Source organism: Cebus imitator, unplaced genomic scaffold (assembly GCF_001604975.1).
Source record: "Cebus imitator isolate Cc_AM_T3 unplaced genomic scaffold, Cebus_imitator-1.0 Scaffold205, whole genome shotgun sequence".
Taxonomy (NCBI): domain Eukaryota; kingdom Metazoa; phylum Chordata; class Mammalia; order Primates; family Cebidae; genus Cebus; species Cebus imitator.
This window is the reverse complement of record NW_016107520.1, coordinates 1710099-1734782: the sequence shown is the minus strand read 5'-3', so window position 1 is coordinate 1734782 and position 24684 is coordinate 1710099. Positions and strand designations below refer to the sequence as shown.

The following is a 24684-nucleotide window of genomic DNA, read 5'->3' as shown; positions in this document are numbered from 1 at the left end:
AAAAAAAAAAAAAAAAAAAAAGAATTAACATGTATCTACATAGATGAGTTTTGAAACCAATTGTAAATAAGAGAAGCAAATTTCTAAAGAATAGGCAGACATTCTAAAGACTAGAATTATCATTAATGTAACTTTTAAAAGACACAACATAAGGTTATACTTGTTTATGGATACAGCCATATTAACAAATGTAAAAACATATGTATGAGAATAATACATATAACTTCAGGGCAGTGGTTACCTCTGGTGAGGAAGGGAATGGGAAAAGTTGGATGCATAAGGTTTTAGCTGTAATATTTCCATTTTTAAATTCTGAAGCACATATGGCAGAGTATTAATAGCTATTAAGTCTAGGTAGTTGAATACACAGGTGTCCCGTGACTTTCTGAAACATTTCGATATGTTTTAAACATCTCATAACTGAAAATCTAAACCTTAAAAAGATTAAAATATATTTAAAAGTTGGGAGAAAAAAGGCTCATCTCCTTTTCATCCCTACACTTGTCAAATTGTTCTATCCCTTCCCTGTACTCCCAGGGATAACGGATAAATATTTATAATATAATGTAATAGATTTTTTCCATAAATTTGGAAACTGTTTATTAATCTTTGATTCTCCAGGATCCAGCAGGATGCCTAGCAGTTAGCAGGTGCTCAAAAAACAGTTTTGTGAACAAATATTTAAAAGTGACACTTCAAACAAATTAACTAACAAATTTCCTGGATGTTACAAATAGTGACATTGCAGCAAGTATTTTTAATGCAGATCATAATTTTTGAAATTATTTTCTCTACTACAAAAAGACTTCTTCAAAGGCAAAACTTCAAAACTACAACTTCTTTAAAATTTTGTTTAAAAAACACTATGCAAGCAGAGTTAAATTCAACATATTTTTAGTTCACTTCAGTGATCTATCTTAAAGGAATCTATCTTGGAGTTACCAAATCAGTGCCATTTCAGGTGCATAATTTATATGTAACATTTACATAATGATCATTATTGTGGCCAAAAAAACTAGAACTAGATTAAGCAGTTTAAGTTAAATTATGTAAATTGTAAATTATTTCACCTTCCTAAAAATTATGTGAGAAAGGAAAAGCAGCTATTATTATAAATATTTCAAAGCTAAAGAGATTGATACAGAGAGAGGTTAGGTTACTCGCTCAGGTTTACAAAGACATTGGATTGTTGTTTCAGGATCAAACTCTGATTTCCTGCTGTTAAAGCAGGGTTTGTCTACTATGCTATATCCATGCAGCCACATACTACTAACATTCCTACATTAGCCATATATCTTACTCCTGCTTGAGAACTGTGAATACTCATTAGGCCACTGAGCCTCAACTGTGATGACTAGGCTACGTAACTCAAGAACTACTCTATTCTTTATCAGGACCTAATCCTACTGCCTTTCATTTAGGAGAAGGAAAACCAACTGGATGAAACCTCCTTGAATGCAAATGTTTTACAAAGATTGGTCTATTTTCCTGCATAATCCACATCTAGTGGTTTATTATGAAAAAAGCCATATATATATATATATATATATATATATATAAAATAAATTTTCCTAAAGCATGAAATAACTGGCACACTTAAGGATATTTTAAAATTTTATATTTCTGTTATATATCACAAAGTGCACTGATAGTGAAAAATAAAGTCAATTTACATTTTACTAGTTAAGAGATTAATGTGCATCAATAAATACTTATCTATTAGAACTTAATTTATATAATTAAAAATATAGAAAAAATTATAACAGGGAAAAATTTTTTTATTTGCAATCTCATGGCTTGTCACATATTTGTAGTTTATAAAAACTGCCTCCTAGTTAATGCTGATATACAGTGAAGGCTGAAAATCAGGACTGTAAAGCATATTGGTCAATTATTCTCTAAATGTGGCACCTCAGCTACTGTGATATTTAATTCTTTTACATCTTAATGAGTTTCCTATTTAAACTGCAAATATTTATAGAAATGGAGTGTACCTTAAGCCTCTGTTTTCCATGTTGTGTTCTGCAGAACTTAAAGCACTTTCTGCTCCCTCACACCAGAAAGAATTCCATGGTCAAATAAAAATCACCTTTTACTTAGGCTCATGTTTCTCAAAGACATTTAACTTGAAACCTCTATCAAAGAATCCAAAGCTTAAGGCTTAACTTCTGCCTTAAACTTTCAGCAGCTAACATATGGAAAGACAGACAGCTGGTAATAAGGTCCTGGACTGGAAGGAAGCTGGTCCCGAGCCTCAAGGAGAAAAGACCTAAAAATGATCTTACAGAACATCAGAAACATTTTACTACATTTTTTTAGTGGAAGTGTGGGGGTGGAGAGGTAGATGAATGAGATGCAGTTCTTGCTCTCAAAGAGTTTACAGTCTGAGAAGAAAATAATAACAGATAAGAATACCTAACCCAATGAAGAGAAGAATACCTAACCCAATCTTGGTAGCCAGAGAGAGGCAGAGGCACACCAAGGTTACCAAGGATGGCATCCTGAGAAAGTAATGTCTGAGCTTAACCTCGTAAAAAGAACAGGAATTGGACAGAAGAAGAGCATTCAAATCAAAGAAGGCTACAAACAAGACACTGAAAGATGCAAATTCAACCACCCTGAAATACTATCTTTCACCCACCAGGCTGACAAAGACCCAATAGTTTGATTAAACTATTTATGGAAAAACAAGTACCCTTATACAGTGCTGGTGAAAGTAAAAATCTGTACAATCTCTAAGGGAAGCAATTTGACCATACCTATTAAAATTTTATATGCACATGACTTTTGACTCAGCAATTTCAACTTTAGGTATTTGTCTTAGAGCTTGATTTACATGTATATGAACACAAATGTTATTCATTTTGGAGTGTGTTTAACAGCAGAAGATAAATTAGGACACACAAAAAAGGAGTGCAAATGCTCTTTATGACAATCTCCACAAATACTGTTAGGCTAAAATAAAGGCACATAATAGCTTAAATAGTGTATTATCATTGAATAAAAAGAGATGAGGCAAAGAAAAAGAATATTTCACCGTGTTGATTTAGGTATAGGTTGCTTCTGGAAGAAAACACAAGAAACTGATAGCAGTTACTTCCAGGAACAAAACTGAACGACAGGTGACAACAGAAAGACTTTTCATTGTATAATATTTTATATCTTTTACATTTTGAATCATTTTCTGTGCTATTGATCCATAAATTAAACTAAATCAACACAACATCTAATAGAAATTAAAGCAGTTTGAAATTGCCAGAATATGAAATTCAAGACAAGAAGCGATCAGAAATGAAGCTCAAGAGGTGGCCAGTTCATGAAGGGACTTATCTCTCATTCTAAAGATCATAAACTTGACACCAGTGTAACTAGGGACCACATGCAAACCAGGAATAAAACACACACACACATCCCTGGAATTCAACCAGAGTCATTAATGTCAGGTGTGTGCTTCAAAAAACCGAAGTCTGGGAATTCTCCACAAACTGAATCAGAGTCTTGGGGGTTAAGGTTCAGGTGTCCGCATTTTAACAAGTACTCTAGGTGACTACAGGTTAGAGGGAGCTTCTGTGGAGTTCTAAGCAGAAAAGGGAAAGGGCCAGATGTTCACTTTACATAGACACTCTGGTGACTGTGTATAGAAGATTTGTGAGGAACAAGATTCAGTTAGAAGGCTCTGGCAGTACTCCAAATCATGCTCTTCAATTTGATTAACAATCACATTGTATATACTTATTGTATACAATATAGCAAAATATACTCCCTGACAAAAGTACACCATAGTACACTTATTGCATAACATGTGGCAAAAGTATTATCTGCCCAAGAGTTACAACCTAAGCCACAAAATCTTCTTCAGATAACAAAGGGAAACAAAATCCAAGGCATTATACCTTCCAAGTCATCTAGTTTAATCCAATAACACAGCAGACTGTTAAATGAAATTATTCTATCCCATTATGAATTTTAAAAAACAAAACTAAAAATAGGAACCATTAAAAAGTGTTGCCAAGTTGTGAGACCTGGAATGGAGAAGAGGGTAGAAATTGCTGACTTCTTATTTGGTCTGTATTAAAATACTTTTTTCTTGGTTCCCCCTTATTCAGTTCCCCATCCCTGGTGATAGGTGAAAAAGAGTTTTAAATAGAATCTTTCTTTGACCAATGAGGTATGTTTTTGGTGTAAAAATCCTTTCCAAGTAGGTTTTGTTCTATCTAGATTCTAATTTGTGTCAAGGACCCTGATAACAGCAGTTCCACATCTGCCAACAGCTACATCTCTTAATGATGCAAGTAAATTGTAATGTTAGTTTTACTAGCCTTTGAAAGATCATGAGGCAGTAGAGGTAAAATGTTTGACTAGAAATCTGATATCACAAAACAAGCCATTGGTCAATCAATGGGGAAAAAGATAAGATTTTAAAATAAAGCAATGTAACCAATATGAAAGGGTAAATGAAAGTCAAAACTTTGAACCAGTTTGAAGGTTGTAAACTTATTCTGTGTGTGCCTTATCAACTAAAAGACATTTCCTGCAACTGTTTACATTTCTACAAAGTTAGAAAATCATCGGCCTTCAGAGTGTAAAATTATACTGGCACTCCATCCTTTGTCATTTGCATTTTAACAGATAGCCTAATGCAGACCTGTTTTGCATCAAAAAACCATCACCACCACAACAAAAGAGAATGCTTTGACAAAAAACCAAGTTACCATGACACTATAGACACGGCAGCCATGGTGAGACTCAAAAAAGCACTTGGCCATTTTCTTTTATATCCGATTCACATGATTCATATAACTTAATATTTTTTACCCCCACAATATAACAAACAGTAGTTATCATCTTATCACTCCTATTACAGAATCCCATTTTAGGAAAACTTCACATAGCCCAGTATTCTCTGGCCTGTTACTAATCTGTCATCTGGGCTACATCTAATGCTATTGCATTCTGAGTACTGACCTTGATATAAATTATAACACAAATTTAAATCAGTAAGGAACTTACCCAATAAAACTGTAATGACAACATCAATAAAAACTATTCCACTGTCTGGCAATTACAAAACTGGGTATTCTACAGTTCAGGAGTTTTACTTCAAAGCCAGCGCATCCCAAACAGCATTACCTAGCAATAGACAAATATTTACCTATCAGAGATTTCTCCACTCAGAATGGGTACACTTAGGTAGTTTGACTTTTTAAGACTTAATGATTTTCCCTACATTTTAAAAGTTTTTTATTAGTGGCAATCTAGTTCAGAGGTCCAAGAGTTAATCCTGAGATGCCACCCATTTTCTTGAGGACTTGAAAACGTTACCCAGTTTCAAAATACCAGCAATATAAAGGACCTTGGAGGCTATCTAGTACAGCCCCAGCAATTCACATATTGAATTAGGTAAAGCACTTTGAAAACTGGCAATACTATACAAAAAGTATCATTTCCACCTATGAGGCCCAGAGAAGTTAAACACACATCGGAAGTTAACCACAAGGAACCAGGGCCTAGAACTGAGCTCTTCAACCTTAATGCCACATTCTAAACATGCCAAGTGAGCTATTTTTAATTGTTGTAGGAAGCTTATTTATGCATACATATTTATGCCTACATGGCATTTGACAGATTCTAAAAGCGAGACCTTGCAAAATTAGTACAACCCAAAGGGCACACCGCTTTTCCCAAATAGTAACGTTGTACTTTCTTAGGACATTATCATTCCCTTCCTCACCTCCAACTTCACTCCCTAACACAAACTCAACTACTCTAACCTCCCGTTCAAACTCTTTCTTCTTTAAATAATGCGAGAGTATTCTATAAACTGCCCTTTTCAAATGCTTAGGAAAAATAAAACAAATTTAGAAATCTAGACTCCCATTAGGTGAATGCAAGGACCCTCTTCAATAAACCCAACAAAGAAGCAGGATGTTTAATTGTTGACAACAGATTCAGTACTTAAGCAAAGATGATTTACAATTTCATTTTGATGCCTCTACAAAATAACTTCGCTGAGGATCACATGATACCAGAGGTTTTCAACAGGTTGTCTAGTCTTGCACAGAATTAAACTAGTTATGTGCAACTAATTCCAAAACCTTTTGGTGCACAATGCCAACAATTAAGAGATTTCCAATAGATTTTTCTGTACATATTGCTCATGGTAGCACCGGTCACTCTCCTCCTAAAGTTGGTGGGTGGGGATATGGGATCACAAATTGTTTTTAAAGTGGGGGGCGGTGACAACAGGAAGATTCAAACTCAGGGGTTTTTCTCTTGGGTTTATGTATTTTGTAGATATATTAATCAATATATCAAATATGGTCTATTGTGGAGATATTGCTGCACTGGAGTCCCAGGCTTTTTATTTCATACATTACCCAGTATACCAGCCCCTTGTCCTAACATGTCTCCTACATAACGTCTATATACAAGTCAAATTTTCTCCCTTGCCCTTCTTAGCACCCAAGACTTCATGCTTTTAAAACAAGCTGGCAGTGTCTACCGACGATCACGTTCCAGTATGGAAAAGGCTCAAGGCTAAAGGGCTTTTCGGATCCTCTCTAAAGGCCTCGCAGTTCTGCAGAGTAAAAGGGGGTGTGTCCTCAGTATTTCGCCCCTTTTGCCCCTACAGCCCTCAGCGACGCCCCGGGCCCCCTTTCTCGGGGCGGCCTGGGGAGCTGCTCTCCGGGCGTCCAAACCTCAGGTCACCCGCTCACTTTCTTGGGGTGAGTCCCAACCAGGCAACGAGGGCGGGGTTGACGAGGGCACTATTGAATCCCCAAACCCTTCACTCTATGGGGCACTAGGCAGCCCCTCTTCGCCCTCCCCGCGGCGCCCCTGCCTCAGAGGTCCCTGCAGGAACACAGCCCCTCTCCCTCTTCCCCGACCTGAATCTCCTTCGCACGCACGCCCAGAGGCTAAGGGAGCCCAGGGCGAAGCCAGAGGGCCTGGGGGCCGCGAGAAAGGCAGGACGGGCATCTGCGGTGCCCTGGGAAGAGCCGTCCCGAGAGGTCTAGCCCGCGGGGGCGCAGCCGCCCCTAGAGCCCCGGCCGAGCCCGGGAGCGAAGCAGGGCCGCGCTAGGACCCACCAGCTGCTTTAGGTCCTCCTCCGAGAGCTCCGCGTAACGGTACCGCTGCTGCTCGAACTCGTACCGAGTGGTTTTCGCCACGACCACCACCCGGGAGGGGCGGAAGCCGCCGTCGGGGCGGCTGCCACAGCCCGCCAGCTCGCGCGGCTGCCCCTGCCCCAGGTGCCGCCGGCCGCTGCCGTCACCGCCCAGCCGGGGCCGCGCGGCGGGGCCTCCCGCGCTCGGTCGCCGCAGCGCCGCCGCCCGGCCGCCCGCCACGCGACGACAGCTGCCCAGCAGGAAGCCTCGATAGCAAGTCATCATGGGCCGAGCCGCGGCCCCGGGCTCGAGCTCCTTCCCTCCGCTCCCCACCACCGGGAGTGCGCGCAGCCCGCGCTGCCCGGACCTCTAACTTCGCGCCGGGCGGGCAGAGGTTAAGTGCCGGGACGTGCGTGGCCCCCGCCGCGAGAGGGACGTACCCAGACGTTGACGGAGGCGGAGAAAGCGTGGCGATTGGGAAGCGGCCTACCCCACGCGGGGGAAAGGTGGGCGGGGAAGAGATGGAGGCCTGGGGCTGGTGGATTTTGCTTGTTTATTCATTTCACTCTCGGCTGCGTGGCAGCCGCTTCGCCGCCCGGGGGCGACCTCCCGGCTCCACCCGCCTCCCAGCGGTCGCTCTTTTCCCGCCTCCAGGCTAATTCTATCGGCCAATCAGAGCCCTCGGCGGCTCCGGAGCCTGAGGGGCCGCGCCATTGGCTGCGGCCTGAGGAAGGGGTGGAATTCTGTTTGACTGTGGCGCCGCCCTGAGGACTTCATCTGGAAGCCGGCCTGAGTCGGCGCGGGGACTGCTGGTGGGGTTTTGAGCGGCTGTCTGGAAGGTAGTCTCCGAGTGCCTCCTCGCTCGGGTTCTGGTTTGCAGGACGACCACGTGTCTGTTGGTTCATTTGACCAGGGCCAGGGTGATAGCTGGTGTGTCCGGGGCCGGGCTGGGGGCTGAGGAGGCGGACCCGGCACCTGCTGCACCGTGTGCGCAGCCTGGCACAAAATCCTCTCTGCGTGGGACCCAGTACCAGCCCCGCTGCCCCCCCCCCGAAAAGCCCTAAGGAACTTGGAGGGTGATGGGTAGAGGAGCCTGGCCGGGTGCAGCATTTCACCATAGGGAGAGACGGTTGAAACTAGGCAGGACAGGAGCACGGTGTTAAGAATGTTAGTCATTTGAGGCCAGGTGCGGTGGCTCACGTCTCTAATCCCAGCACTTTGAGAGGCCGAGGCGCGTGGATCACGAGGTCAGGAGTTCAAAACCAGCCTGGCCAAGATGGTGAAACCCTGTGTCTACTAAAAATATAAAAATTATACAGGCGTGCTGGCGGGCACCTGTTATCCCAGTTACTCGGGAGGCCGAGGCAAAGAATTACTTGAACTCGGGAGGCGCAGGTTGCAGTGAGCCAAAATCGCACCACTGCACTCCAGCCTGGGCGACAGAGTGAGACTCCGTCTCAAAAAAAAAAACAGTCATTTGGACTTTGTCCTATAGGTAGGAGTTAGTTTTTTGAAGGCTTTTAACGGGGAAGGAGTGAGTTAAAACAATGTTTGGTGACTATTGATCTGGCTTTGGAATGTTTTGTAGATTGGGAGGCTGTCGGGATAATGACTCGCGGAGTGCTCAGGACCCGCGCTGGGGTGTGATGAGAACAGAAGGAAACATCCCATTATAAGGGGAGAATCAAATGGCAGTGTACATCCAGGTGTTCAGTTCCTGCAGCTCCTTAGATCCATTTCCCTGGTACCGTGTTTGCTCCTTTGTAGTTCTAGCGCTAACTTGCTTCTGGACTTTGGGCAGGTTACCTCATCTTTTTGGGCGTCAGATTCCTCCTCTGTAAAAAGGGGGTTCGAGTGACCCCAAGGTTCTACCAAGTCCAAATCGATTCAGTGAATCTGTGACTCTCCTCAGGGGGACACCAACACCAGCGTTCATTCGTGGGTTCCCGCTGTGTGCCTGCCACGTACCAGGTAGCGTATTGGACTGGGAGCATGAAGCCCGATAGGTGTTGACTTGGTAAAGTTCTGCCACTGACCCGTTCTGACCAAGAGCTTTGCCTCACAGCAGCTGCTAATGGCGATGTGTAGTGTCACAACCTGAATAACCTCAGAAACTTTTAGAGAGGTAACATCTATAACTATCCTCAGACTCCTTTGTCGTCTTACTATTTTAAACTTCATTAGATATTACGAAGGAAGAAAAGGGAAAAATCATAGATGACACTTAGGTTTGAGGCTAGGGTGCATAGGGGAATGTTAATTGATCCATTTGACAGAAAAAAAATGAGTAGGGAGGAACTGTTTGGGATCAAAGTCTATGAGTTTTGTTGCTCATATTTGAAATCTCAGACCTCATTTATTCCCACTTCACAGATAAAAATTCAAATTTCTAGCTCTGTCTCATTTCAGCTACAGACATATGCATTGACATCTCAGTTGGAATAGCCCTTTGTCCATAGTTATTTGCATCTCGTCTTCCACCACCTCAAAAATATTGCTTCCTGAAGTCATCCCCTCGCAGGTATCTTGAATTTTCCCTTTCAACTGAGTTTTCCTCTTCAGTATTTAAATATGCTCATGTCTATGACACCTTTAAAGCTTTTCTAAAAACCAAAGCAACTTCTAAACCTGGTTTTTACATATTGCCTGCCTTACCTTTACAACTGATTTCTGAAAGTGTAGTCTGTTCATCATTGCCACGTCCCTGCCTCCTAGTCATTCCGCAACCTGTTGTACACTGGCTTCTCTCCACTACTTTGCTAATTACTACTGTTTCCAAGGTTACTAAATGATCTTGTTGGAACTCAAAAGACTTTTTTGAGTCCTTAAATTGCTTGATCTTTCTCAAGCATTTGAAATGGTTATCATTTCTTCTTGAAATCTTTTACTATCTCCCAACACACCAGTCCCTAACAGTGTTTCTCCCATCTCTCTGTCCCTTTTTGACTTATTCCTAAACCCATCTCCAAGATGTCTTCTGTCCTCATCTCCTTGTCTTTTCTCTCCCTCTTCTTTCTTCTTTTCTCTCTCACACACATTCCTGGGTGAGTTCATTCAGTGTTGTGTAATGGAAGGATCTTGGTTCAAATCCCAGTTGTAATGTTTAGTAGCTTTGTGAAAGTGGAACCGGTTGTTTAACCTTCCGGAGCCTGCTTCTGCATTTATAAAATATAATGGCTACATTGTAAAATTGTGAATATATGCACAGATGCCTAGCACTCTGCCCATTACAAAGTAAACACTTAGCAAATATTTGCCCCTTTCCTGACTTCAGCTATTACTGGAATCTTTAGCCCAGATTTTCTCCTGAGTTTCCAATCCTTATCTAGTTTCTTGTTAGATAATGTCTCTTAAATCTTACCCTATAACACACATTAGTGGAGATTAAATTATATTTGAGTGTCGCTATAGGTCAGACGTCCTGCCAGGTGCTAAAGATTAAATGATAAAAAGAGTCCCTGCCCTTGAGAAGCCCAAAGTCTTTGCAGTGATAGAGTTATACAGAGAATGCTACAGAAATTTGGGGGAGCAGGTCTTAAGTCAGCCTAAGAAGAGTTAGAGAAGGCTTTCTGGAAATGTGAAGAGTTAAACCCTAAAGAATGAATAAAATATTACCCATTATCAGCAAGAATGAGAAGGAAATTCCACAGAAGAAACACCATGAGCAGATGCATAGAAGCAATGAAATAGCAATTTTTAATTTTTAGAGAATTTAGAGAGAGGCAGGCAACACTGGGAAGTGAGGCTAGAAAGGTAGACAAGGGTAAAGACAATAAAAAGTGTGAAAAATCCATGCTTAGGACTTGTCTTTTATCTTGCACGTATTAGGAAACAACCAAAAGGAGAAAATGACACGATTAGCTTTGCAAAAATTGTGAGCAGGAATTTTTTAGAAGAAACACAAACAGTGAATACATACTTGAAAAGATAACCTTATTAGAAATTAGAGAAATACAAATAATGTCATTGTGAAATAATATTTTATATCTACTAGATTGGTTAGTAGAAATTAAGAAATCTTGGTAATACTCTAATTATTAGAAAACTGTTATCCATATCATCAAGTCTTCATTAGGCCAAACATTGGCTAATCATTTCAGTAATTCTTCCTTCCAGTGGCGTAGCTTGCAAATATATATATTTTTTCTTTCTTTCTTTCTTTTTTTTTTTTTTGAGAAAGGGTACTGCACTGCACGGCTCATGCAGCTGCAACCGCCCAGGTTCAGGCGATCCTCCTACCTCAGCCTCCCAGGTAGTTGGGACTACAGATGCATGGCACCTTGCCCTGCTAACTTTTTGTAATTTTTGTAGAGATGGAGTTTTATGCAATGTTGCCCAGGCTGGTCCTGAACTCCTGGGCTCAGGCAGCCCGCCCACCTCAGCCTCCCAAAGTGTAGGGATTACAGATGTGAGCCACTGCACCTGGCCTAAATATCATCTTCGAAGTTTCAGATATGTTCATGTATTCATTTGTCAACTCCAAGTATGATGTCAAAAATTAACCAGTACTATGGGTATAATCTGATCATTATAAAAAAACAGAACTTCTGGCATTCATGGATTTAATATCAGCTTCAACTATTCTCAAACAACCAAAAAAATCTGTAATGTTATTGAGTTTTAAACTCAAACTCCATCCATGGTGAGGCCAGTATGCTTTTCTAGTAAATGAGCCTAACCGACCATGATTTAATAGCCACATCTCAAGCAAGCCTAACTGTTCTCAACATTTTATGGGGAAAATTATATATGTCACTGATACACACAATTTGAAGATATACAGAGGTCTTAAAATATATCCTTCCCAACTCCTAGAACCCTTCCCACCCACACTTCATGTACGTTCTGACGCTATAAAAGATATATATCTCTCTTTTTATGACATTCAAATACTCTAAGACCTGTATAGCAGGGGTCCCCAACCCCCGAGCTGTGGATCAGTATCAGTCCGTGACCTGTTAGGAACAGGGCCACACAGCAGGAGGTGAGTGGTGGACAAGGAAGTGAAGCTTCATCTATATTTACAGCAGCTTCCTATAACTCTCATTACTACCTGAGCTCTGCCTTTTGTCAGATCAGAGGCAGCATTAGATTCTCATAAGATGCAAACCCTACTGTGAACTGCTCATGTGAGGCACCTAGGTTGCACACTCCATATGAGACTCTGATGGTTGATGATCAGAAGTGGAACAGCTTCATCCCAAAACCATCCCCATCCACCGCCTAGTCTTTGGAAAAATTATCTTCCACGAAACCAGTCCCTGATGCCAAAAAAGTTGGTTACCACTGCTGTATAGGATGTATTCTCCTGGCGACAGTGGGTTCCTTGCTTTGGCAGATGGAAAATAGTATTTTTTTAAGAGAGAACATTTAAATTGTCTATAATTAGGGTAAACAGTTGGGTAAAATATTATTAAAAGAGAAGAACATTTAGATTGTCTTAACAAAAGATATATAATGACATATAAATTAGTTAAGTAAATTTTCATTAAAAACAGCTGCTTTGGAAATACAAAATGTATACTTTGAAATACACCTAAATAACTTGTGATGGATGTTATTGTACAACTAATCTCTCATCATAAAAGGGGAACAAAGGATACAGGAAAGCTAAAAAGAAGAAGGCTAGATGAAGATACAGGACAAAGAAAAACTATAAAATGTTTCTATTTCTACTATTCCTCCAAAATCGTACTAAATATTTGCAAAAGAATTGAAAGAATAACAAAGTTTATAGAAAATGGTTGAAAGAGTTGTGAGTTTCAATTTTGTTTCTGTTCCTTTCCATTTCATAATCTGGGAATTTTCACTTCTCTCTTTGCTTTCCTGATTTTCTAACCCTACATTTGATTTTGTTGCACTGGCATTTCTTTATAGATCAGAAACTAAGGTAGTGAATGTGAATTTTTTTCATTGATATATGCCGAGAAATCTAAAGAAAATCATAGAATGAATTCAACTTAAAAATGTTTCAAGCATTGAGAAGATATTGTTTTATCTCCACCTTAGTGTGGGGACAAGGAACATGTCAAAAGGATAAAGATGATCAGGTACAGTGGTTCACACCTGTAATCCCAGAACTTTAGGGAGGCCATGGCAAGTGGATCACTTGAGATCAAGAGTTCAAGACCAGCCCGGTCAGCATGGTGAAACCCTGTCTCTACTAAAAATAAAAAATTAGCTGGGGTTTGATGGTGGGTGCCTGTAATCCCAGCTACTCGGGAGGCTGAGGCACAAGAATTGCTTGAACCTGGGAGGTGGAGGTTGCAGTGAGTTGAGATCATGCCATTGCACTCCAGCCTGGGTAACAGAGCAAGACTCTGCTTCAAGAAAGAAAAGAGAGAAAGAGAGAAAGAAAGACAGAAAGACAGAAAGACAGAAAGAAAGAAAGGAAAGAAAGGAAAAGGATATAAACANCCATGTTGGCCAGGCTGGGAAGCCAGGAGTTTTCAGCCTGGCCAACATGGTGAAACCCCATCTCTACTAAAAATATAAAAATTAGCTGGGCTTTGATGGTGGGTGCCTGTAATCCCAGCTACTCAGGAGGCTGAGTGAGGCAGGAGAATCCCTTGAACTCAGGAGGCAGAGGTTGAAGTGAGCCAAGATTGTGCCACTGCACTCCAACCTGGGTGACAAAGCGAGACTCTAAAAAAATGAAAAAAAGAAAGAACAAAAAAAGTTATTTGTTCTCTTCTTTAGCAATTTATAGTGCAATCATAATGTTCCCACATCAGCTAAGATCTTATAATAAAAGAGAACCAGTACTTTATTATCTTCTCCAAATGTCTCTCTGTGTTATGTTTCTAATGAAAATTTTCCACTGAGTGTGTTCTGCATCAGAGTCACTCTTCTGGATTTTAAAAAAGGGAATTTCTGTTGTCCATTCTTTTTGTCCTTCCTTTCATACTAAAGCTCTTTTTTGCCCTCTTTCTATCTGTTCTTCATCTCACATTAAGTTTTTTTCTCTTTATTTCCTGGGTCATTGACTCCTTTATTTAGAAGTAAGGGATATTATGTGCCATATTTCTCCTAGAATCACTGGAAGCATGAATGGGCCTCTAGTAATTAACTTATACTAAGTTACACCTTCTCAGTTACAAGGAAGGAGCAAAATGTTGAACAATTAGCATACTGACTAAATTATAATCTAAAAGAGTTAATTCAACTTTCATATGCTATACTAAATTTTCAGGCACTAGCTGAGATTTCACTTAAATACTTATATCTTTATTATTTTATAACAGGTATAGTAATACAGTAATATATCTTTTAAAAATGTATATTCATATATCCAAATGAATATTCTTTGAAATAGCACTTAGTGAAATTGTACCCTTATTCCAAATATGTCATCATTGTTGAGAACATTTTCAGAAACATTTTAGAATTAGGAGTTTTTATCCCCTAATCAGAGAATTGTTTAGGGGTCACAATCAAAAGTCTCATTGAAGCCGTGGTGTTATAAAACTAGATTGAAAAATGAAATAGGGCTATAAGTACTGAGACTGATTTTCTTATGTGATTCATGAAGTGTCTCTGAAACAAATCTCAAAGAAGAGCATCAAAACTCTTGCAAAATTGTTGAAATTACTGTAGCCTACTATAATAATAGCAACTGAGAAAAAGATTCATTTGGCTATATATGATGCGTTTGTTTTTCTCTATATACAGCCACACCTACTAAAATATTAATGAAAATACAATTACATAAAACAAAGTAGAACAAGTTAACATTTTGGCATTTTTATACATAAGTATAAAATGGCTTTTTGATACATAAGTAATGTATTATATTTTATTTATTCATTTAACAACTATTGGATGCTGACCGTGAGTCAAGCATTTACAAGATGCAACAGATACAAGTCCAAGAGCAGATGCTCTTTTTAAGGGAATTCATACCATGAATATATAAGCTTATCATATTAGAAAATCCAAAATCTAAATTAAAATACACATTTCCCTGAAGGTAAATAGGATTTAGTGAAATGTTATCATGCAATTATATTATTTTTCAAAGAAATTACTCTGGAAATTTAGTAAAGTATTTGTTTTATGGCCAATGTGTGACTGAAAAAAAATAAACATTTTGTTAGATATTTATCAAATCTAGCAATTTATAATTCCAACTATTATATCTACCAATGTGATGAAAAGTCCAAATTAGTTTATAAAATCCTACTCTAACTTCTTCAAAAATGATAAATTTTGAACTTCTGAAGTCCATTAATTTTTTAAAATTCTGTCAGTTTCTGCATAACAATCAAAATGTAAAATGTAAAACATAAGAGAAAAATGTTAATTGCAACAAATTACATTTCTTAAGGTTTTCTGTAAAAACTCTTCAAGGAATGAATAGAATCTGATTCGTTAGGGTGGTTTAGTATTTTTAGTAGGGTGACCCCTCTTTGTAGATGTCATATTTATAGTAGGTAGTATTCATGAACAGGCAACCGACTGTGAGTCCACCTAGAAGGATCTGTGATATAAATTTAAAATGTTTTATTATACAGTATTATATTTGGACTAGATTTAATGTTGAAAATGCAACTAAACATTAATATTCATGAATATACTCATTGGTGAGGAAATAAAAGCTACAGAATATACATTTTTACAAGTAACATGTAGAGATGTTGGTAAAATTTTAATCATGACTCTTTTAGAGAATTTATAGGCAACGAAGTCCAAAAAATGTGTTTTATTGCTTCCATAACATTTTACCATTTGTTTTTAATGCCTCCTGGAGAAGATACTAAGTGAAAAGGGGAAAAAATGTCAGGGGAAAGGGGGTTCATATGATTGACATTTGCTTTGCATTATTTTCATTGTTCTTTATTAAGATAGTTACACAGCACCCCTTTCCTAAAATGAAATATAACAAAATATAGATATCATAAGCACGTGTCATTGGTTCATAAGAGAATTTGCTCTTTAATTCTTATTTTAAATTGACATTATTAATGTGTACCAACTAATTCTCTGATAGACCTCATTTTGTTATTGGCAATGTAACCATTATTATAAAGTAAAAGACAATTTTATTCATTTTATATGTTTAAAGACTAATAAACTGTTCATTTAACATAATTTGCTTAAAGTAGCAAGAAAATTATATTCACTTAGTTCTCTGAATCACTGGGTAAAGCAGGTTCTGGATGTTTTGTGTATTTTTCCTTTTGATTATACTGTTCTGGATGTTTTGTGTATTTTTCCTTTTGATTATAGCTTTAGTATTAAGCAAAGGAAGATATTTCATTCAGTTATGCATGTTCTTTGATAGATTCTTAAAATTATGTATGATTAAAGCAGCTTTAATATTGCAAAATGATTAAGAGTTGAAAAAATGCTTGTTACCACACTATCATTGTAATTGTATTATTCAGTCCTCTGTAGCACAGAATTCAGGACTAAGTGAAACTGTTAGTGAAAACATTTAGATGACTTTATTGGAATAACTACATCTATATAACAAAGTGGAGCTTACTATTTTTGACATTGTTTTCACATATCAAGTTAAGCAGTAAAAGCTGACAATCTGTTTACACTGGTTCCACTTCAACCTTACTTTATTTGTAAATAATAAAAGAAATAGTACTTTTTTGTCCTAGACAAAATAGGTCCTTGAAAATCGTATTTGTACAATCTAGATATTCTTATAAGCAGTCAAATTCTAAAAAGGGAATAAACAAGATTTTCAGGGTATCAAGCCAAATTTACCAGGTGGACCCATTGTATGTATTTATAATTCTTCCTATTATAGCCAATAATGGAATGAGAATAAATGAAGATAAATATAAATGAAGGGTTAGTTTCAGGGTAGCAACATAATAGTCTTTTATGGAATTTATAGGCAAATGACATACGGGCATCACCATGAGGCTGACTTGATAAAATGAGCACTACCTATAGAAGACAGTTATTTTCAAACCCACTCCTCAGATCCAAACAGCCAGGGCTCTAGCCATCACCCACTTTAAACGGAGCAGTTCCGCTTGTTTAAAAATCTACCTAATATATTAGGATCATGCTTAAAATTCTTTTTTAAACCTTTGACCTAACAAAACAAAAGCTATTTACCTAATCTGTTTTTAGTGACTTTGATAAAATCATCCTCATTCTCATCACAGCTTTCGCAGTTCAATTGTTGGACTGTTTCTGACAGGCTTTCAGCTTGATTGACGTCTTTCTGCTTATTGAAGCTTTGAAGGGCAACAAGACGATGATGTATTGCTGCATACAAATATGCTATATCTTTGACACTGGCCTACATGAGGAACATTAAATTGTTAAGAAAATAAGTAATGTTAGCTACATTTTACAGATTTTTAATCTTTCACTACTAATAAGAAAGGAATTATGTGGCATAAATCTGCAATGTACATAGGTGCTAACACCCTAAAATTTAAGCAGTAAAAAGACAATCTTGAAACAAATTGCATCCTAAAATGTATACTTTTATAAGCAATCCCAATTCATACATTTTAAATTGAGAAAGTGAATTTTTGTTATATAAAATTTCTATTTGAATGTAAACTTGTTAAGACCATCCCTCCTCCACTATTTTACGCTATAGAAAATTGTAGGCTTGCAGAAAAAAATACTTCCATTTCCTGTCCATCACTTTGCTTGGACATTCTTCCAAACTACATAGCTTTTTGGATATGCTGAGCTCATTAGAGCAGTCTATGGCATTGTACCATCAATACATCAGAAGTTCTTGCTTTTTAATACTTTTATATGCTGTTTTAATGGTTGTTATTCATATTAAAATATAAAAATAAAGGTAACAGTAAAGTTGGTATAAAATTTACTGTTTATATTCTTTTTTCAATTCTTATAGTCAAACTGTGGGTTCATTATTAATTTCACTTATATCAGCAATATATAGGCAGCACAAGTATTCAAGATATGCTTGTTTCCCTCATCCCTTTATGAATGAGGAAATTATGGCTCAGAAAGGTAAAATAACTTGTCTGAGTTGCTAGTCAGCAAATTGGCTGAAAGTTGAATCCCAGGTTTTATCATCGTCAGTGGGATTAATGGAATAAATTATGGTCCGTAATAGAATTCTTTCACCTACTAAAACACTTTGTGAAGAATAATGTCATGAAGACACTCATTAACATTGATAAGTAAAATAGCATAATGTGTGTTTCACAATCATATTAACTATTTAATCTCAGCAGCCTTTCTAAAGTGTACTTTTGTTACCATCATTGTTTCGCAGATGAATAAAATCAGTTTAAAGAAGGCTAAGTAGCTTGCCCGAAGGTTATACAGTATGGACATGATGTTACATATATGTATGTATGTATGTATATACCTGCACACAGATGCATGTATGTACTAAAGTATAAGACCAAAATGTTAATAGTCACTATCTCTGAGGATGGAATCTAGTCATGGTTAACAGGCTCAGTCTCTGGCATGCTACTTTACCCACCCAAAACCAAGGGGGGATCTGGCCCAGAAGACTGGCAAGATATTAATACCTTAAGTAGTAAATGGGGTTTGTACATCATCTTACCTGAACATTTTAATACTCAGTATCACTTACAGCTAATAATACACTTAATGGTAGCTAATAAACTTTCGTTTTTCATCATGGGCACCTGCCAGCTTTTTTTCCACGTTACTACATAGAAGCCAGTTTATTTGTATTGTCACCTTCTGCATGAGTCACTTGGGTAATAAGTCTTCTCCAGTCAGCCCATGGGCAAATCCAATTTTGCCAGGGAGGGGTTTGTGGTTTTGTTTCTGGGTTTTGTTTTGTTTTTTTCTTCGATTTATTCTTGCCAGCTCTTGGATCTGGATCTTGTGTTTAAGGTCAAGTATTCATCTGCCAGGAACAGCTAAAACTGTGCTCCCATCCTGTTACCTTGGAGATTTACTCATGTCCAGAATTGGAATTTGCTATTGGACTGTTTTTTTTTAACTTGCTAGCTCTGTGTTTTTCCATTTCTCATCGGTTCTTTTCCAGTGGCCCAAAGTTTTTTCAGTCTCCGCTTGCAGGATAAGCATTAGGCTTCAGAGTCTGCTCACCTCTTCCTGGGAACCATTCCTGACAATAGCCACTTTGGTAACATAGTAAGATTGTTCACAAAATTTCGATAGTAAAGTGTAGAGATTTGATGGCATATATCACACCAATATCTTTGAATGAGTACCAATTGATTGCATAGACTTTGGTGTTAATTTCTGAATTTCACATAAAATTTAGCTCTTATACTATAAACAGACATAATGAATGGCTCTCATCCAATATACCATTATAACAAAATGAAAAAACAAATTAGTACCACAGACATCTATTAATTTAGTAGGATAATCCTCTGTCACTGAAATTTCTCACTTACCTGAATTAAAAATACTTTGATGGTATAGTCTTCTAAATCAGTAGCTGTTATTCGTACATTTTTGTGGTTTGCTCTTTGAATCTTCATTTGGGCCCAGAGTTTGCTATTGAGGATCAGCCTTAGACTGCCTTGATTGCGCATAACTAAAATAGGAAGGTGACTACATCAGGCTACAGAACACTTGATGCCTCACAGAGGAATATACCATTTTCAAAATGCAGCAAAATAAATTTTGTAGTTGTTTTTCAGACTGTAGATTCAATACTAACTTGTGATTTGACTGGATTATAACTTGGTTTTCAAATTGGACTTTAATATGTTGGGAGAACTTTTTTATCTTAAATACTGAAATTATACTTTTTTACTGTAATATTTTTAAAAGTGGCTAAAATTTTAGAACTCCTTTTAGAACTGATGGTCTGAAGAATATTTGTCTGAGAATTGTTTACAGTGAAGAAAACTGGAACAAAAAACTTAAGTGTCCAAAAAAATGAAACTAGTTAAATAAATTATGGTGTAGTCATTCAAGAGAATATTATGAACCCATTAAGAATACTGCAAAAAGATATTTATTGATGTGGAAAAATCATAGTGTAATATGTAAAAGAAAAATTAGCTACAAAGCAAAATAAACACCATGAATCATAAATTCTATGGTCTATGTATACATTTATATACAGAAAACAAAGGTCAGAAAAACATATTCTGTTAGCAGATGTTAGGAAGATAGGCCTTTAAGTGATTTTAAAAAATTTTTCCAATCCATACTTTCTGCTTTTTACAATGAATGTATATTATCTGTATAATAAAAAGAAAGCTTCTTTTGGGATTTCTTGTTTTTTATTTTTGTTTGGGGGTATTTTTTTTTTCTTTTGCCAGGCAGTGGAATCAAAGCAGAGTAGTAAATAACTTGCACCTGCCTTGGGACTATTACTTGGTTGGGTTATTTAGAAACCTATGTGCCAGTTACAGAACTGAAGATTCTGTTTCTATCTTTTTAATCTGAATTGTATTTCTACCTATTTCTTGAGCTTAATATCCAAAACTCAACAAAGAACCTTATTCTTGGATCCAACAGCTACCTGTGGTTTCTTCCAAAGTCTTGACCTCTCAAAATTGACCAATGAATCCATTCATCCTGGCCAGATCTCTCCCTGTGCTCTCTTTCAGTTTGTACTTATGAACAATGCCCATTGTGTCTTTTTGAATGCCAGCTCTTTTGTATCTTTCAGTTTGACTGGCTCCAGCTTCTGAAAATCACCGTGCCTGCAGGATTCAATAACTGCAATTTAGAAACTAATCTCTTTCCTTAGAGACTAATCCTTCATCCTGACCCCCACGCCATGTGTGGGATACCAAGGACAAATTATGGGACAAGTATTTTCTTTTAGAAAAACTTTTCACTTTACAAAATAATTTGCATCATATTCTTTCAAATCATAGTAAAATTACTTTTTAGGTGTGTGCTGGGCTCTGATATAGGTGCTTTACATGCTTTATCTCATTAAATTCTCTTGGTCACTCAGTAAGTCATGAACTACAGTTATTCCCATTTTAAATCGATGTAAGTAGAATACAGAGAGAGATTGAGAAACTTGTCAAGGTCACTAGTTAGTCACTGCTGGAGCCAGAACTGGAGCCCATGCAGTCTAACAGAAGAGCCTGCTTGAAATGGAAAACTCCTATAGAAATATTTTCAACAGTCTGATGTTTTGGTGTGTTTTATAGCACAACTCCAGAAGATGATGTGTACCTATATCATTATAGGTACACATGAGAAATCATAGCTTGCTTTACAAAAGGATTCCTTACTTAGTCTTGACTGTAATGTTCCACAGTTACTGCTTGCTGTGTCATTCAGTCTCAACGTTCCTCTGCCCCTTTCAATCCAGGATTGTGTTGTTTTGTTGAATATGAAAAGCTTGCAGTTGATCTAAATGACAATTTTTTTTAAATATCAAATATAGGAATTTTTTTCAAAGTAAGTTATTTCCTATGTTATGACACATTTATATGTGTCTGATCTTTTACTGGAATGATCCTTTTTAACGATTTATAAAGCAGCTTTTAAAATATATTTAACATTTAGAAACATATAATTTTTGGATAGTTCAAACATCAAAAAGTAAAAAGACATACAAAGGGAAAAGGGCCCCCAGCTTTTATTTCCCATCTACCAATTTCCACCCCTGCAACAATTAATCACTGGTATAAATATTTTGTTTATCCTTCCAGAGATATTTGTATGTATATACATGCCAATACATATAAATGTTCCCCCTTTTTTTCTGTCAATGGTAGACTGCCATACATACTTTCTGGTTTTTTTAACACTATGTCTATATATATATACATAAACTTTTATATTAATATTATTTGAGCTATATAATGTTATTTGAAAGTAAAGGAATCATTGAACCATTTGCATGCTTCAAAATTTTCAAAGATAGCATGATAATGTGGAAAAGTAGGATATGATACCACAGGCTACCCTACTACAATCATTACTACTGTGTACAAGAATCACCTAGACAGCCTGTTAAAAATAGAGCAGGTCAGAGCCTCATCCCTAGCAATTACTTCAATAATACTGGAATTAATCTAATCTAAGAGTTATGCTTTAAGACACACTTAAAAGTGTCTGTAGATCATAGAGGAAGTAAAAGGAATGGAGAGAGTTTGAAGAAAAGCAGATGGAGAAAAGCAAAGAGAAATTTCTGCCTTGTTGGAAAAGGGTAAATTTGTAGTAATTGCATTTCATGTGCTTGTGCATAGTAGGATTAAAATCCTACCTATGATACTGTAGTGTATATCTGTGAGATTCTTGAATTACATGAAATTCTAAACTTTTTTTAAAAGGAAGCTAAATTTCATATGAAATTCTAAACTTTTTTAGAAGGAAAACAAAATTCTTACTGGACTAAAATCAAGTTATCAACATTGTTAAACCTCTGTGTAAGTAGAATTACGTAATCAGTATAATAGTACTGATTACAAAAGCAAGTATTAAAGCAGTATCCTTGGCTATCTTATTTCTAAGGGACTAATGTGAATAAGCGTAAACTTAACAACCAATTTTCCTGCAATGTACACATACAAACACAAGAAGATAATAAAGTATTGATTTAATTTTTGGGTGCATCCAACATTTTTATTTAAGTAACTTAATCCCCATGAAGACTATACTTCTGTCTGTGTTTTTAAAGATGTCTTTTCTGATAGTAGCTTTATTCCAAATATGTAAATACTACCAGAAAGAGTAAAACATGATATACAGACCTTTAACACATTATGTTCTGTTTCCTCTCCGGTTATAACATCAATTTTCTCCAGCAAGCATTTTTGTGATGGTTGAGAAGAGAATGCAGCAGCTGATTCAATTAGGGAAGTATTTTTAATAGAGTCTGTTCCTAAGATAAAATGGGGGAGAAATACTTAAAAGACCCCATTTTCTCTACTGTGAAAGTTCTTTGTTGTCCCTATCACCACATATATCTACTTATAATAGTGTTTCCAAAAATTCAAACTGCTTGAGTCTGTATGAAATCTCCTTATTGATTTCCCCGTAGCATTAACTCAAAAAATTTTTAAAGTTTATATATCAGATAATCATATTTATATGCTTTAATTTTTACCAAAATATTTGAAATATTGGATTGTTTTTAAAAATCTTATGTTAAATATTAATTTACTTATATTAAATATTAATGTTAAATAACATGAAAAACAGGAGACACACTAGTTGAATCAAATGTTTTACAAATGAAATAATTCTTACTTGAACTTAAAAAGTTGATAGGAAATTTCGGAGTGGATTTGAATGGTTTTTCCTTAGCATATGAATCATTTTCAAGTTGAGGCTGGGTGAGCTTTTGAGTACCCTGAGTGGGGAAAAAGATTCATTATTATTTCATAAAAGTATTTAATTTGATTCCTATATATTTGCAGTAAAACACTTCAGTTTTTCTATTTCAACACAGCAAACAAACCTAGCTGGTACATTTTTGTTTTGGGTTTTCTGTGTGCTGAACAAAGAATTCATCCCCATTGTTAGAAAGCCTTAGTTCTAATACTCAGAAAACATAATCTAGTTACTGCCAGCCTACTTCAGGTGGGATGTAGTCCTGGAGGCAATGGGAAAGGTCTAATGGCACAAAAGAAGGTACCAGCCGTTCCACACTCACTAGACTAACCAAATGCCCAGGAGACACAACTATCATTTCTGTTTCAAGGTATATCAGTATCCCCAGAAATTTACTCTTGCTATCCATTTTATGGAAAAAAACAAAAAAGTTATCCAGAGATCCCCAAAAGATGTCTCAGAAGACATCTTTGTAAAAAGAATCCTAACTTTTCTTCCCAGACAATTTTTGCCAACAATCTCTTTTAAGGCTACCTGGGGCTCTGTAAGTCTGCTGCAATCAAGGCCTTCATAAAAAAGACTAATTGACATGACATTTATGATAATGTGTAGCTCTCTGCAGAACACAGAGAATTGAAACAATTATACTTAAGAACTTATGCTTATATTTTTTCACTTATGTACTGAAAATTCTTTCTCATTACTTAATTAGACATCAAGACATTCCCTTAAAATTGGTAGAATGAGTATTGACTAGGTTTTCCGGGGGTTTTATGGTTTTAGGTCTTATGCATAAGTCTTTAATCAATCTTGAGTTAATTTTTGTATAAGGCATAAGGAGGGGATCCAGTTTCAGCTTTCTGCATATAGCTAGCCAGTTTTCCCAACACCATTTATTAAATAGGGAATCCTTTACCCATTGCTTGTTTTTGTCAGGTTTGTCAAAGATCCGATGGTTGTAAATGTGTGGTGTTATTTCTGAGGACTCTGTTCTGTTCCATTGGTCTATAAATCTGTTTTGATACCAGTACCATCCTGTTTTTGTCACTATAGCCTTGTGTACCATGCTGGTTTTTTTGTTTTTTTGTTTTGTTTTGTTTTTTTAACTGTAGCCTTGTAGTATAGTTTGAAGTCAGGTAGGGTGATGCCTCCAACTTTGTTCCTTTTGCTTAAGATTGTCTTAGCTATGTGGGCTCTTTTTGGTTCCATATGAAATTTAAAGTGGCTCTTTCCAATTCTGTGAAGAAAGTGAATTGTAGCTTGATGGGGATAGCATTGAATCTATAAATTACTTTGGGCAATATGGCCATTTTCACAATACTGATTCTTCCTATCCATGAGCATGGAATGTTTTTCC

At 37.1% G+C, this 24684-nt stretch overlaps 2 protein-coding genes across 3 annotated transcripts in view; both read right to left on the bottom strand.

Moving 5' to 3' along the window:
- The window catches only part of NADK2 (NAD kinase 2, mitochondrial), a 47540-nt gene extending 40113 nt beyond the window's left edge, over nucleotides 1-7427 (bottom strand). For both annotated transcript variants that reach the window (XM_017548252.2, XM_017548253.2), the window contains exon 1: nucleotides 7089-7427. In XM_017548252.2, coding sequence (XP_017403741.1) covers nucleotides 7089-7391 — 303 coding nt within the window. In that variant the 5' untranslated portion in view covers nucleotides 7392-7427. The remainder of the gene's footprint in view (nucleotides 1-7088) is intronic.
- Nucleotides 7428-14687: 7260 nt separating this feature from the next.
- The window catches only part of RANBP3L (RAN binding protein 3 like), a 54957-nt gene continuing 44960 nt past the window's right edge, over nucleotides 14688-24684 (bottom strand). Inside the window, exons 9-14 of the mRNA XM_017548249.2 lie at nucleotides 23244-23346; nucleotides 22745-22875; nucleotides 21278-21398; nucleotides 19466-19608; nucleotides 17187-17373; nucleotides 14688-15585 (exon numbers count right to left, since the gene is read on the bottom strand). Of these exons, the coding sequence (XP_017403738.1) occupies nucleotides 15530-15585; nucleotides 17187-17373; nucleotides 19466-19608; nucleotides 21278-21398; nucleotides 22745-22875; nucleotides 23244-23346 (741 nt within the window). The 3' untranslated portion in view covers nucleotides 14688-15529. The remainder of the gene's footprint in view (nucleotides 15586-17186; nucleotides 17374-19465; nucleotides 19609-21277; nucleotides 21399-22744; nucleotides 22876-23243; nucleotides 23347-24684) is intronic.